General features: G+C 43.1%; 1 protein-coding gene across 3 annotated transcripts in view; it reads right to left on the bottom strand.

The window, feature by feature from the left end:
* tet1 (tet methylcytosine dioxygenase 1) overlaps nt 1-15,803 on the bottom strand; it is a 38,407-nt gene extending 22,604 nt beyond the window's left edge. For 2 of the 3 annotated variants that reach the window (XM_035399941.1, XM_035399943.1), the window contains exons 1-2: nt 15,500-15,802; nt 12,761-14,362 (exon numbers count right to left, since the gene is read on the bottom strand). In XM_035399941.1, coding sequence (XP_035255832.1) covers nt 12,761-14,188 — 1,428 coding nt within the window. In that variant the 5' untranslated portion in view covers nt 14,189-14,362; nt 15,500-15,802. Of the gene's footprint in view, nt 1-12,760; nt 14,363-15,499 lie in introns of all 3 variants that reach the window. The other variant, XM_035399942.1, reaches the window with a different exon arrangement.
* Nucleotides 15,804-15,938: the final 135 nt, after the last annotated feature.

The following is a 15,938-nucleotide window of genomic DNA, read 5'->3' as shown; positions in this document are numbered from 1 at the left end:
TCAACATAAGTATCTCTCTTCGGACTCCAAACCCTACCGCTGGTATGCCTGGCTGAAGACTTATTTTGGCGACCACAACCACCAGTTCTAATAAAAGTTCCGCAGCCATGTAAGCAAACTCCAAACACCCCTCTTTGCACAATGCCCTCAGTAGAAGCTTTTTTCTGCGCACCTGCCCTACTGACCCAAGGCTGGTGTGTAATGGTAGATCTGGACACTTGACTCCAAATCTACTACATGCGCTGAGGAAAGGAGGCACTTGCATCCTCTATCAGGCATGTTCACCGCTGTTCCAGTAATTTTAAACTTCTTCTTAGTAGTGGAAGGCGGTGCCTTTCTTTAGCTTTTACTTGTTTGTCCCCATTTCCAGAATTTTGAAGGTTCACAACCCTTTGTATTATTTCTTTAGAGGGCTCTTTGCCTTTCCCTGTGCTGAAGGATGACACATGAATTTTACTGTTACCTCATTGTTACACCCCAGTTAAACAGGAAGCCATGGAGGCCACAGTACAGTTCCCCAAGTCCAAGGTTAACTTAGAAAAAGTAGCATGTTAAATGAGGATTATTCTTGTTCTTGTATTTTTAAATAATTATTAGCACTGGAGATAATTGCTTTATTCACCCAGTTTGTTCATCTACTTTGTATAGAGCACACTGTGTAACTCAAAACCTGCATTGTTTCTTTCATACAGCCTTCTTAGCTAATCTTTATAAAGCTTGTAAAAAAGTTTTGATGCCACTGTTTTCTATGTAAAATATGACCAGATATAATTATGACTAATAATTGCCAGATATAAATTTGTCCAATGAAGATCTTTAGTATTGTATGTACTGCCAGTACTCTATGATATAATACATAATTTAGACTTTATAAAGCACTTTAAACTGAAATATGAACTTCATAATCGCTCAAGCAAATCACACTCAGAGAAGCTAGCAGGTTTATCTGTGAAGAGCAAACATTTATATTTTAAGTAACTGAGGCTCAGGTTTTGATATTGTGCAAATCTGTCCACACCTGCCGGTATTACAAGGTTTACTCATGCATTTAATCCATAAATGGCACCCGGTGAGCCAAAACATCAGGCGTTTCATGCTGCAGAATGTTGCTTAGTCAGAACTTGTGTCTGAATCACCGCAGAACAGACCTGGATCAAATAATTATTTGAAATACATTAACCCTTTAGACACCAGTAATGATCCTTCAGACTCTGGATTATTTTACAAGAAGCATTTATGTACAAAGAATCTTGTTGTGTATAGAGATAATAAGGTTTGTAAGGTTTAATAATTAGATTCCTGGAGAGGGTGGCGCAGTCCTGACCCACAGACCCGTCCCAGCACAGACCTAACCTCAGGCTCTGTTAGGAACCCATCAGTCACAGACTGTGCAACCTCATTTGAGGTTGCCTGATATACACCTTCAGATATAATATTAGTTCCTACGTACATAATTGAGCAGTCTAATGTATCTTAGTGTTGCAATTTTTATAATCAGCTTGAACATGTATGTATGTCTTTGTCCAGTATTTTTCTATGTAAACGATAATATTCATGCAAAGGAAATTACTTATGTTTGTCAGCTTTTCACACTTTTTTTTCAAATCACATAAAAACAAAAATACAATAATAATCTTAAAAAACCAAAATACCAAATATCCTGCTCTCTCTCTCTCAGCTTCGCAGAAGGGCTTCAGACAAGCGATTTAGCCAACAGTGACAATGCTAGATTTTAAATGCTAATTTTCAGTATTTAGAGATGCTGTTATCCAGACTGAGTTACATTACTTCACATGCAATCCCTTCATCTAGTTGGGCATTTACTGAAGCAAATCAGGACAAGTACCTTGAAATGACCCCACCTGAGAATCAAAACAACAGCCGGGGACTTGCGAGCTCAGTTCCCTAACCATTATGCTATAAATCATATTACTATGAAACAATAAGATATGAGGCTAATTGAGAAGGGATTGTTAGCGGTAACTATCAAACCAAGCTCTAATACTGCAGCTGGTAGGCTACAGTGCCATGATAATATTCATAATAAATAGTAAGTATCAGACATGATAATCCAGTACAGTCTTTACAGACTTTAAAAAATATGTATTACAGCCCAACAGTATTCAGGGGAAATAGCTCTTGCCTTTTTTATTTACTGAGGAATCGCCAAACGGCAAAGTGTGTTCTCAATACAACGGGGTGTGGAGACGCTAGTTAAGCAATAAAACCATTTTGCTGCAGGTTAGCACATAGCAACATCTTGCAAATGAAACCACGAAGAACCGGAGCATCGTCATATTCTTTTTACCGAATATTTTTCTTTCATGTGTTATTTTGAGATACCATTTCCAAACGAAACGAGCCGTTTTGCTACTTCGTCTGAATTAATATTTGCGTACACTTTCTGCAGTGATTGAAGCCACATATTGATCTCAAAACTGTTCCATGATAGATATTCTAATCAAATTGCAAAGTTCACAAAGCAACGGCACGACCGTCATGTTTAACGAACGAGTGACATTCCAATGTTCAGTTCGAACTCGGCGTGCACACGACAAAAAGCGTGACTTTTTGCTGAAAAAAATCAGGTGGTTTCGTCAATCGCAGCCTCTCTCACGCTGCTTTGGTACAGTCAGTACAATACAGTTCAGTGAGTCAAGATTGATGCGTGACTCCTGCGTAACCTAAGCGTCAGGATCACATCAATTCAAAACGGAGAGGCACTCTAACTCAGCCTCGACTTCAGTCTTTATTTTTACAGAAATTACCAAGATCTACGTAATCAATTTCGCGATATTCCTGGCGTGACAAACCACCAGTGACTCAGGACGAACAGACGGAACGGGTCGTGAGTAAAGCAGTCCTGTTCGTGCCGTTAATGGCTTGACTTGCTGAAAGCGTCCACGCTGAAAACAAAGTACTTGAACAAATGCCAATGTTTGAGAGCACTACTGAAAAGAACAACTTGCACCTGCCACCAAGTTGTAAACTAGGCTAATGTTTTGAAAGAAATAAAATCATACCAACTCTCAATATTTTTTTTATATTGTCTCTTGACCAATGATTTGTCTGTATAATCAGTTTCCTTTAGAAACGCCTATAACCTGTAGATAGATAAATAATTTATCTACCAGGTATAGCTGTTTTGCTCAGCTATATTACAGTGCATCCACCCTATGTGTTGAGTATGTTCTGAGTGCGAACAGACTAGAAAGCAGAGATAATCAAAAGAAAATTTGATAACCATACGTTTGTTTTTGTCTTTAAAAGTGTTACAGGGAGTCAAAATGTGTACATTTTTTAAATGCATTCCCATACAGATTCCCTACCCAGGATATATTCCATTTGTCCACTGACAGCTTTCCAATCAGCTTCATGGATTGGACTTACTCTGACCTTTCTCTCAGCTCGTTTGTATTGCCAATGATTTAAAATTCAAAGTAAGGTGTAGAAGTGGAGAGTAATGGACTTAAGCTGGGCAGTTTTTTTTTTTTTAGTACAGCAATCCTGAGTTACACTTCTTTTGATCAGGACCATCAATCTATCATCTTTCATCTGGGCTACAGCAGTGCTTTCCTGGTTGACCTACCAGCCCGTACCGTCAGGCCCCAGCACTGGGCCCAGAATTGCTGCTGGTGCTGCCTGGGCTTTTCCACCTTCTTAAGTTCACACAGGCCATACCGCCATTTCAGCATCCTTCACTGGCATCAGGTGCCTCTCTCCATTAAATCCAGATCTCTCACACTCATGAGCTGTGAGTGGTTTAGACTACGATCACACCCATTCACTCCAACCAGACTGCCCTGTTCAGCATCCTCCTGCCAGCATTCACTGGCAGTCTTCCACAAACATCTAGAAGACCTAGCCTACCATTTCAGAATACACCTCAATGTTTCAATTTTTTTATGTTTCTATTAGACATTACAAATATTTTTTTGTTTCATACAGAGAGTAGTAGAGGCAGAAACTCTGGTGATTTTCAAGACTGGGCTTGATATGGTGCTAGATAGGCTACTAGCTAGTCTGGAGGTAATCAGAGCACTAATTTAGTCAGGAAAATGGCATGCATTATTGGGCTGAATGGCCTGTTCTCGTCATTATGTTATGTTATGTTTATGAAAGAACAGAAAAGAACCCCTCTCTACACTCATCTGTTAGGCTCTGAAACATGGACCTTGATGGTTGAACTCATAAAGCTGTAACTTCATATGTGCAGTCAGGGCAGGAAACTAACATTTTTTTTTCATCCACTGGCACCACACAGTGGGTGTTGCATCCCAAAATTCACCAGCCAATTTCACAGTTTTACCAGACAGCTAGATGTTTAGAATAGAACAGGACCTCCAAGCAATAGGTGGTTACCTGCCAAAGTCAGTGATTGGTAGGGCAAACTTACCAGCCACAGGTAAAAATGACTAGCTGGCAGCAGCTAATTTCGTACTCTGAGTGCAGCTCTCATGGGGTTTGACTGCCATGGGTGCCACGCCTTCTACAAGGCTTTGGCTGGGAGTTCCCGCCAAATAACTAAATTATACACTGTCAATTGTTCATATGCAGAAATCATACACCAAATAAATGAAATTTGCTGGGAGCAAATTATGGAAACAATCTCACAGAGCACTAAAAACATGTAATTCACTGAGAGATTAGAGGTACCTTTCATACAGAATATATACATTTGTTAAAAGTTTGTACAAATACTTTGCGAACAATTATCTGCATTTTAAAGATACAGTTATAAAGTCTCATGATAATCCAGGAAATTTTAACTCGAATAGTAATTAAGGACAAATTGCCTTTAAATTATCATGTTGTAAGTAACATAACAGAAAGTAATTGAACTGTAAAACGCAACCTGACATGTTTGTCTTTCAGCCCCTGCAGTTTCAGGTTATCTTACACTCTGTTGGGATTTCGATAAAATGTGGTCTTTGCTTTTAAAAATCTTTTCCACAGCATTTCAATCTTCGTGATGACTGGCAGTAACCAGAAACGGTGCCGAGGGCCAGTCAACACGGCAACACAGCATGATCTGATTTCCCCTTGGGGCTCGTGTCATGGAGATGGATTCTGCGTGACCTCAGTGTTCTGGGCGAGAGCCTGATAAACATTTCGTCAGCTCACGCTAGGAGTGTGAGGTCAGCAGCTATTGCTGGGCGTTATGGTCTAGGGTGGGGGGGTTGAGGGGTGGGCAGACACAGGCTTGGGGGGGGGGGGTGGCTGCCGTGTGCTGGTCTGAGGGCCCTTGATGTACACAGCTAAGCAGCTGCAGCCTTGGGGGGGGGGGGGGGGGGGGGGGGTATCTCGGGGAAGCTGGCGTGTGCAAAAGTTTGTGCGACTCAAACGGAGTCGGCTGTGCTCCAAACACTCACCCAGAGAGGACAGGGGACACAACAGATCTGTTCTAACCTGCAGGAACCAGCCACCACAGGGTGCCAGACCAGAAACAGTGCAGGTACCACATCCACCGTGGGCATGGAAACGGCCACAAATCACCTGTGTCTGATACAATCTGCATTACCCCCAGTTACCTCTGTACATTTACTGCCCTGGACACACCCCGGAGCCTGTGGCGCTGTGGCCCTGTAGCTGGGGCCTGTATCTGACAGAGTATTTATTTACACACCCGGTTACGCTGGTACACCTCACACCCCTCAATGTGAAGCCTGTTGCTCAGGTGTTAAAATGTCAAGGGAGTCAAGTACTGTTTAACAGAGTCGTGCAATTGCCACCAGTCCATGAAAAAGAAGAAAGAAAAAAAGAAAGCACTTAAAGCATCTTATGTATAACACACACAGCTACATCCTGGGCCTGTCAGTCATTAACTGAAAATATGATAGATGAGATATTGATGTAAGACCATGAAGCAACAAATGAAAATGTGCATTTATTGGAAGACATTTTCAGACAATATTCTTCCCAGAAGTTAGGTTTGTAGTGTCAATCGAAAAAAAAGGTAAAAGTATAAACAGTAGCATGTAGAAAACACAAATAAATAAACAGAAATAATGAAATAATAGACTCAATTTATGTATATATAATAATAGTTCTCCTTTCCAAGATTACACTTGCTTATTTGTTTGTGTTCTGCTGGTACATAACTCATACATTTAAAACCATCTAAACAGAAAAGTGTATGAAACACCATAAAACAAAATCATTTTCATCAACTGGTGAAGACCGCATTCATCTGATAACGCAAGCAAGCCGTTAAATAACAGGCGGAGACCTGAAAATCGCACTGACGCTAATGAGGAGTGAGCAGCTGAACAAACGAGGACAGATTTAATTCTTGGGATGTTTTTTTTCTCTTTTCTTTTCCCCTTCGTTCTGCGTTCGGTGGCGAGAGGTTTCTGCTCCTCCAGATGCCTATTGTTAGCCTTAGCAGCGCAGAGCTGTACTGGACCATGAGCAAGCTGCCGTTTCTATTCATGGCGGTAAATGAAGTGGCACGGCTTCAGAAAGCCTGAAGCTCAGGGAGAATGGTAGGAGCAGACTGACGGCTGCTTCTGGCTGCTCAAAGTTCACTAAACACGGCAGACTGAAGCTCGCGCTATATTCCACAGTCAAAAACGATCCAAATACAGGACGAATTAAATTTTTAAAAAGCTTCTTGGATATTGTACGTACGTTACAAATTCTTCAGACTAGAAAACGGAAAATGTTGTCTAAGTTGACCAACGCCATATATCTTTACCATAAACATTTTTTTGGGAAAATTAACGGCGGACCGATTTCTGCACGCGTTCACCTATAAACGGCCAGACGTTGATCACTGCAGAGAGACAGTTTGGCGCTGAAGCAGATCGCCGCGGCTGCGGTAGGACCCCTGTCTTGTCAGCACTCTGAATTAATTAAACAGTGATAATAACGGCCGCATACGAGCACCTGGTGGTGCTCACAATGGCCACTGGCTACGCCGAGCTGTGCACCCCCCCCCCCTATTTTCATGTCTGTTCTTTTGGCTGCGGCAAAGTTTTAGTGGCCAGTTTAGCAAGGGGTGAAGTTAAATGTTCTCATGCGCACAATATTCTTCCATGGCAACATTAGGGACAGTCTATCCATGAGGAGATTAGCATAACAACTCAAGGGGTGTAATGCAGTAAATGCACTGGAAATTTGTGTGACGTGAAGAATTATCAGCGTTTGAATACAAATAAATTTTTTATTCTTTTCTCACATTAAAACATTCAAGATGACCTGGGGAAGAGGGGAAGCAGTGAAAAAATGACAGACATCACACATTTGCATGATACAGTAAAAGAAACTATCCTCCACTGCCTAAGTCCAGACAGTACACTAATAATGTTCCACAATTCAGTCAGTCCTCTATCAGAGTCCTGTAGAGCAACTGCTTTCAAACTCAGTCCTGGGGCCCACTATGTATGCTGGATTTTTGTCACAGAAATTATCCTGATCAGTTAAGGTTACTGAAAGAATGCTTTGTGCTCAAATTAAATGCATTTCATTTTGGTTTGGTTGGTACATTTCCAGTTGCAGCTCTGTCACTGAACTGTGAATTTTTCACAAATAGTTCAGTTTCAGTGACCAGTACACTCTCAGCAGTTAGAACTCCAATGGTTTTAACTGTCAGTCTATAGTTGCATAGTTCAATTCAGGAATGTAACCTCTTTCTAAGCAGATAATTTGTCGTACAGCACATTACAGTAAACTAAAGCATAAGTTGATCTGACTCATGAAAGTCCTGGGATGTGAATATGGATGCAGTTACTTTAGACATAATGGGACCTTAAGAGGAGTAAGTATCCTTCAGTAGACATTAAAGCCTAATTAAGAACAATTAACAGCTCAGTACTATTCAGAGGTTTCAATCATGGCAGTGACTCAAAACCTTTCATACACAGTGGGTCTGCACAGCTGAGTCCTGTTGTACAGGGCAGTCACACGCCTCATATCAAAATCAGGTAACCCCCTAACCAGGTGTTCAAGGGCTACACACCTTCCAGTTTTTTTTTTTTTTTTTTTTAAACTGTATGACTGAGTGAAGAGCAACAATAAGTAACTTTATAACAATACATTTTTAAAAACAATTCTCCTGGCTGCAGAGAGGGAATTCAGAGAGAGGGACGTCTTATGAAGCCACACCCCCTTAAAATGCCCAACCCCCCCCCCCCTTTGTTTTTTTCATCTTGGCTTGGTGTAGCACAAGGGACTCCCAGCTCCTGACTATGTACAAAATGAAATGGCAGCATTGACACCCCCCATCTTTAGGAAAATGAACACTGGATCACTGGATATAGTGAGCACTTCTATTCACACATCAAATCCATGATAATTTTAACCAAAATCACTTTATAAACCTGGAAAGAGCTCCTGACTGAGCAGCAGCCCCACACTACGTGCTCCAGAGTGGAGCACGTGCCTGTCTGCGCTCTCCCCCAATCAACAACAGGGGCTGTGATGAGCACTGAAGCACGAGGTTGCTGCCCCTCATTCCCCCCTTTAGAGTCAGTTTTGACCTTATTAGGTCAACAGCGCATCAGAAAGCATGAGAACCAGGGGCTGTGTGGGTGATGTTCTAAAGAGCGGCTCAAATTATCACCGGCAGCCATTTCTGTCCCCATTGTCACCGCCATTCCTGCCGTTGGCCACACGTTAGACGCACGCTGGCGGTGTCACAACCAGACTTCTCCGCAGGCCTTCCTTAACAAACTGCCAAAACGGCCTGGTAGCCCGAGCGGCTGAAACAATGACCAGCATAATGAACGCGGTCACCAAGTGGTGCTCAACCAACACCCCAGCCAGGCCTGGCCTCCTGGGATTCAGCCACACACTGGTACAGTACGAGTACGGCAGGTAGCCAACAGTCACCTGCTCCAACTCAGCAGCAGCACACAGCAAACTGACTGACAGGGGGATCATGGGTAATTTAGATTTTATTTCCTCTGCAGGGGACAAAACTAGCATTTCCCAGCACTTTTTGTTGTATAATTATAATTTTAAAAAGTTACTTTCACCCAATTTTCAATAAGCAGTCACAGTCATATGCCGGCTGCATCGCTGCAAGCTGATTTCATTTCAAGAGCACTGCAATAAGCTCGCATGATCCTGCAGAACACATGAAAGACATTTTTTTCAAATGGCTAAACACCAATCTCCTGTATTCTGTAAGCTATTTTAATTAGCACGATATAATCTGGAAATAAAAATTTGTCAAAAGCATATTCAAAACAACTGAAAACTGACTGTCAATAAATACAACCGACTGCATCACCGATTGATCCCTATCCCTACGCACTGCCGATAACACACTCAGGGTCTCAAACCTACGCGCTCGTGCTGGAGAGAGAGAGATTTTTAATGAGACTTGTGGCCGTGCAGGTAAGCTGTGTTTGGAGACACCAGCTGCGCTAAATTTACCAACCCGCCAGAAAAAACGCTGCGCGTTTGTGACGGCAGGCTGAAACCGTCTCCGGAGCCAGAGGTCAAGGTTACATCACAGTGTAACCATGGTGACCGTGCCTCTGCCCAGCGTGGACCTGGCTTTGCCTCACGTTTGCATGTTGTCGTTCGCGCGGAGCCTACCCACTGGCAGGGAGCGTTCTTTGCTGTGAGGGAAGGCTGACACACTTTCAGGCTTCCCTAAACTGGAAACGTCACGACACGGCACGGAGCCTTACTGAACCAAAATCCACCCGGCATGAGTCAAGTTGTACGTAAGCAACAGGTGACATTAAAAAAGTATGCTGTCTAGGTTAGCCTGATCAAGCTCAGCTGACTGATCATTATAATGATGACAAATGGCACAGCAGAATAGCTAGGGGAACCTGATTAGAAACGCCCAGTTTTCTAAGGGAACGTTTATAAAGGCCCAGTTTGCTAAAGGAATATGTTTTAGTCATTAACTATATCATAGATTAACGCAAGCTATTATAATGTCATAATAAAGCACTGCTTATCTAATCTACTTACACATTATTTTTAATAAAGAATTATAAACATATTAGAGTACTAGATCTTATTTGATCTAGTAATGAGAGCGAAATTCTACTGCATCTCCTTTCATTAAAAACCTAACTGATAACGCTGACTTCTCATCTCCTGTACTGTGATTGGCTGATACACCTGCACATATTGCACACATGCAACAAATCCGCATTTCATGTAGTCTCAGGTTTAGTTATTTAGACTACACATTTGCTCAACATACTAACAGTATTCCTGATTAAAATAAATAAATAAATAAATAAATGAACCCGATTCTGTTAGGAATGGAGAAATTAGATTTGTATCGACTTAAATTCTAAAATTTGAAACTTTTACAAATTTTAGCTATATGTTTAGGGCTGCCTTTTTTGGTTCTAATGTTATGCTCACTTTAGCGACATCTTTTGTGGTGCTGGTCTTTCTCACATGTAATGGCAGAGGAAGGGAGGTGGCTTTCACTGCCAAACATACTGTGCCTGTCTGAAAGAAAGTCATGGCCAAGGGGAAATAGTCCTTGTACCGAGCTAGCAAGTTAGCGCACGTCTCGCTGCACAAATTCCCATTGCTTCTGAATTAGGAAATATGCTTCGTTGCTGTGACACAGTGCGACTTCAGTCGTGCACATGCTTCAGTCACGGACGTGAGCATCATTTATCAGTGATGTGAAGGCCATTGACAGTTAAGCAGTTGACGGGCTTTTTTGTACCAACATCAGTGAAAACACAGCACCGGCACATCGCTCACACACCCCTGGGGCATTGCTGCATGTGTGTGCAGGTTACCATGGGATGTTCCTGATATAGAGCCAAACGGCCTCACAGTGCACAGTACGATCCAATCGCTCGCGCTCTCCTGCAGCTGCCGCAGGGATCGTGCGTCTCCCAGTTTACACGAACTAGCATTCAGCCCCTTCAGAACTGACTGGCATATCCTCCCAATGTGCAGTCATCGATGGCATAAGGGTCCATCCGATAGGTCTGCTGCCTGTCACCACACTATTCACTCTCAATCAACAACTTACCGAATGGCATCCCACTGTACTCTGGGAGCACAAGATGGGTTCTCTGAATACAAAATTACCAAACATTAAGAGACCTACTTAAATTCACCCCAAAATAACAAACCCGCTTAAATTCCCATTTTTAACAACTCCAACAGTAGTAATAATGCATTTTATTTTGCAATGTTACATTTCAAACGTAACGATATGAAGCACACAGTGCCCTCCAAAACTATGCTAACGGTAGATTGAAATTTGCTGTTTTTGCTATACTTTTGGAGTTAAGATCAAAAGACAAAATTATAGACAATTAGCCTTTATTTCATGGTATAGCATTTCACAAACAACATTACAATAGTTTTGGAGGGCACAGCCTAATCGTTGATTTCTCTGTGTCATACTGCAGCTCTTGGTTTGCGGCTTAAAATTATTGTGGCTGGGAAACAGGGAAGCTATTATTCACAGCTGGGTGTAAACCACTGCTTAATGACATCATAAATTTTTTTTATAAAACAATGGCAAACTGACTGTCATCCCAGGTGCAAAATTCCATGCAAAATCTCAAAATTAGCCTTCAGTTACTGCACAACTGCCAATTAGGAAATATCCTAGATTATTTTGATGAGATACAGAATGACCTCAAAGCAAACATGCACTGTATGTCATGCCTCTAAAACAATATAACTATATTACAACCAGAGAAGTCTTCGGACACAAATTAGCCTATATTATTCACTACCACCAGTGGTTACAAATAAAAGCAAAGTTGAAATGGTAACAGATGAAATCTACTAAACCGGCAGTCTCAAACTCCAGTCCTAGAGGGCCACAGTCTCTGCTGGTTTTTGTGATTTCCTTTCAACTGAGAGCCAATTTAGGCCTTGGAAACAAGATGTGCAGACTCTGTAGCCAATCCAGTGAATTAACTGGAGCACTTAAGTGCAGGAACACATCAGAAACCAGCAGACACACTGGCAGGGCTCTATGCTTACTTTTTTTAACAAATACTTGTACCCCCAATTTGAAAAATTTAGGGGCATGCAGTTTTGTTGAGCACTTTAACATTAACGTATCATAATTATAATGTTACACAGACACACATGCAATCACTAATAAACACGTGTGCTGTTTGTATTCTTTCCCTTCACTGTTATAAACATCTGAATTGATAAAACCTGTTTCAGTGAACCGGACTGATGATACCAAAAAATAACAACAACACAGGGCAAACACAAATGTTACAAACAAAAAATGCTTTATTGTCTAAGCCATTCACTGTGGTCCTCTTGAAAGTTAAACAGTTCTCTTCATATATATCTTTTTAAAATGTTTTTTTCCCCCATGTTCACACACAGAAAAATTTACTTGCACATGCAAGTGAAATGCTCACACCATAGAGCCCAAAGTAGCCCTCTAGGATTCGACTCCTAGATCCCTATATTAGACCATCAGTAGAGGGTGGGCAGAGCCTCTCTCTCAAAGGGTGAAGCCACACGTCCGCGGACGAGATTGCCTGGCATCACTCTCACCTCCCACAATTGGTCACTTGTGGGCGTAATAAAATTTGAAATGGCGAACAATTTACACGTCGGATCTTTAATCTGATCGGTTATCACACCGTGTTTCCTGTTCACCGGGTCGGTTCACCTGCCTGCCTCGTGTTGCCAGCTATCCCAACATGCATTATGGACGCAACAAATCGCTCCTCATTGAAAATGAATGAAGGCAATTCAATCAGCAGACAAATTTGCTTCTCATAGAAGGACATGTGGCTTGGCCTTAACCACTAAGGTGGACAAAGCAGAATCTTACCTCAGCCAATGACAGAGCAGAGGGCTTCTTCCTCAGCTCCAGGCACTTCCTCAGTTTGCAGATCTGATGGCCGGTCTTGCGGTTGAGGCAGCAGCTGCAGGCCCCGCAGCTGTCCTTGCGCAGGCACGGTTCGCAGGCCCCACATCGGCTCCTCTTCTTCCTCTCCTTCCTCTTCCTCTCCTGCTCCAACCCCAGGAATGAGGCTGGAGCCTCCAGATCCAGGAGATTGGGGCAGCCCAGCTCAGACTCTGTATCAAACCAGGACGGGTTGCTTTCGGAGCTGCAGGAGAGCTTGCTCTCAAGACTAAGGGTCATCTTTGGCATAGAGTCTGAGCCTGACGTGAGGCTGCTGACTTCTGATCCAGGGAAGAGGAGTGATGGAGCCTCTGCATCCGTGTTGGGTCCCACTAACGGCTCGAAATTTCCGGAGTATTCTTTGGTCTCTTCGATGCACTGAGCCAAGATGTGGAGTCCCGTTTCTTGGCTCTTGGTCTCTTGAGGTGTAGGGTAGTGGTCTACTATTGCACAGACCTGCGGCGGCACATTCGCCGGCTTTGGACTCACAGGAGTGACTTGGGGTACCTGATCGTCGACAAGCAACAAAACAGAGCACACCTCTTCCTGCGTTTCAGCACCTTGGTTCAAGTCCTCCTCTTCTTTTGAGGTCTCCATGACGGACGAGTCTGGGAGAGCTGGTTCTATTGGGCACTGGGGACTTAGATCAGCAGTGTGCCCCACCTCCACAGTGAGCACCGACTGTATTGACATGGTTTGGTCCTGATCTGTGCACTCAGGAGCAGCATCACTAGGTTTAGCTTCTGCACTCGTGCTCATCGAGCACAGAGGCTCATTCTCCTCACCGGAAGGAGGCATCCCGTCCTCAGCAGGCTCCTCAGCGACCTGCTCAACGGGGGGAATTACAGGATGGCCCTGGCTGCCCGGGACAGACACCTCCGCCCCCTGCTCCTCACACCTAGCTGCAGAATCATGTTCCGGGTTGCGCCGCCCTTTCTGAACTCCACCCAGCTGACCCCGCCCACTAGCGGCCCGGTTCCGTCTGTTGGGAAGCAGGGCTGGTGGGAGGCACTGGAAAACTGAGGTGCCGCGAAGAGACTTCCTTCGACCATAGAGGTCTTCAGATAAACCGTACTGGGCCAGTGGATCTTGAGAGCACCTAAGCCGTATTGACCCTGAAGCTCTGGCACTGCCCTCGTTAGCGAGTTTCCTGAGACGACTGCCCTGCTGCCCTTTAGTCGGCTGGCTCCTTGCTGCAGATCTCCCCGTCTCCTTAGCCTTCTTCTGCACGGTCTTCCCACGGGGCTTGCTGGAGTTACAGGTGCGCCTCTTGGATACAGGCCGGGTTTCCTTCTTCCCCACAGTCCTCCCCCGAGGCCGAGTTTTCCTGGAAGGCTTGGGACGGCGGGGCATATTTCAGCTGGACGAGGGTATGGAGGCGGGGAAATGGGGGCGCAGTCATGGGCATCAGGCAGCAGTTCTTTGCTGGAGCTTCTAACTCTAGTTCTTTTTTTTTTTTTTTTTTTTTTACTTGTAGATTCAGGATACAGTGGCCTATGACTTCATTTTTGCACTTTGCCAAGACAACTGCAGGGGAAAAAAACAGCAATCAGATGAAACTGATGACCTGATTTATGTGCATATACATAAACAATATCTAGCCTCTGTCTGCACATCTGTATGTAAATATTAAATACCCATAGTCTCTGGTTATGAGCACATTAGAACAATCAGGAAAGCACACAAAATTCACTGCAGTCAAACACGTCAAATATGAACCTTGTCACAAGCCTAATAGTATAGCATAAATATGGAACACAGCACAAAACACAAAACTAACCAAAGTGGATCACGTTTCCACGTGATGCATTTTTTAAATGCCAAACAAAATATTTGGGATAGTAGAGCGTATGTAGACAGCTATATGCCGCATGTGGAAGGATTTCATTATTTTCTGTTGTAGCATATCTTATGGTACCATACAATAAACTCAAATAAAACAAGTTCACTTTTATTTCACAGAACAGCAGTTTATAAAAGATAAAACTGAACCAAACGAATGCATGGCTTTTTCTTGTCGTGTTCCTTTAAGAAATGGAATGGCGATGGCCCGTGTAATTTGGGTAGTCACCTTCCGAAGTGACAACACTGAACACCCTGTCAGACGAAGACACACGACACCCTTTACAATCACAACACATCAAATAAGATGCAACGTCTCGGGTTTACGTGTTTAATATTTGCAAACTGCTTTGTCATTTGCAAGGTACTACTTAATATAAGTTTCGACGGATAAACGGACGCTACCGACGTTTTTTCAGATAGCTAGCTTGCTGTTGTACTAGCTTGTTAGCTGACAAGCGAACGAAGCATAGATCGATCGGTAAAATCTTATTAAGGCATAAATACATTTGTTATATCTGTTGTCAAGATAGGTACTGTGTCTGCCGCGGTCGCCAGTGTGCTGGACACCAGTGGTCGGTCTGTGCGCCAACTTGCTCATTCTAGCTCGAGTTCATAACTTTCAGGGCTAGTTAATCAACTCCAGCCAGCTAGCTGCTGTAGCAGCACCAGTAGCTATAGCCATTAGCCAATTCTGACTAATTTTCTCACACACGAGCTTGACCGATTCGGTTAAAGCAAATGACGCTAATGTTGCATTTATTATCTGTGCCATTTTATTTACATTTTCACTTTAATAAACACCCCAAATACTTTACATACCAGAAGGACAGTTGCACTGCCTGGATTGCTAATAATACTCCACCTTTGCAAGACACTGCTGATCCATGTATTTCTTTTAAATATAGTTAACAGCACCACTTTAATACGGTAATACATTAAGGCAAACCTCGAAGCATATGTAAAGTGTTATGTGCGTTATTAACACACTGCTATGCTATAGAGTTAAAGCACCAATTAAAATGACATATCTCCTCAGCTAACGTTTACGTAGGATAGTCCATTCCAGGCTGCCCCTCTCCCAGACTCGACCTACAGTCACCAGTCAGCTCGGGCTCTTTAATGGAGGCTTGTTGGAAAGACTAAAAACCAGGGACAGACTCTTACTAGTGCGGAAGAATCAATGCCATTTTCTGTCAAGTTCACAATAGCAAGATTTGCCATAATTCGCCAAAGGAAATTGTTTTGCTTTATCTTTTTA

Source organism: Anguilla anguilla, chromosome 18 (assembly GCF_013347855.1).
Source record: "Anguilla anguilla isolate fAngAng1 chromosome 18, fAngAng1.pri, whole genome shotgun sequence".
Lineage (NCBI taxonomy): Eukaryota > Metazoa > Chordata > Actinopteri > Anguilliformes > Anguillidae > Anguilla > Anguilla anguilla.
This window is presented reverse-complemented; position numbering and strand designations above follow the sequence as displayed.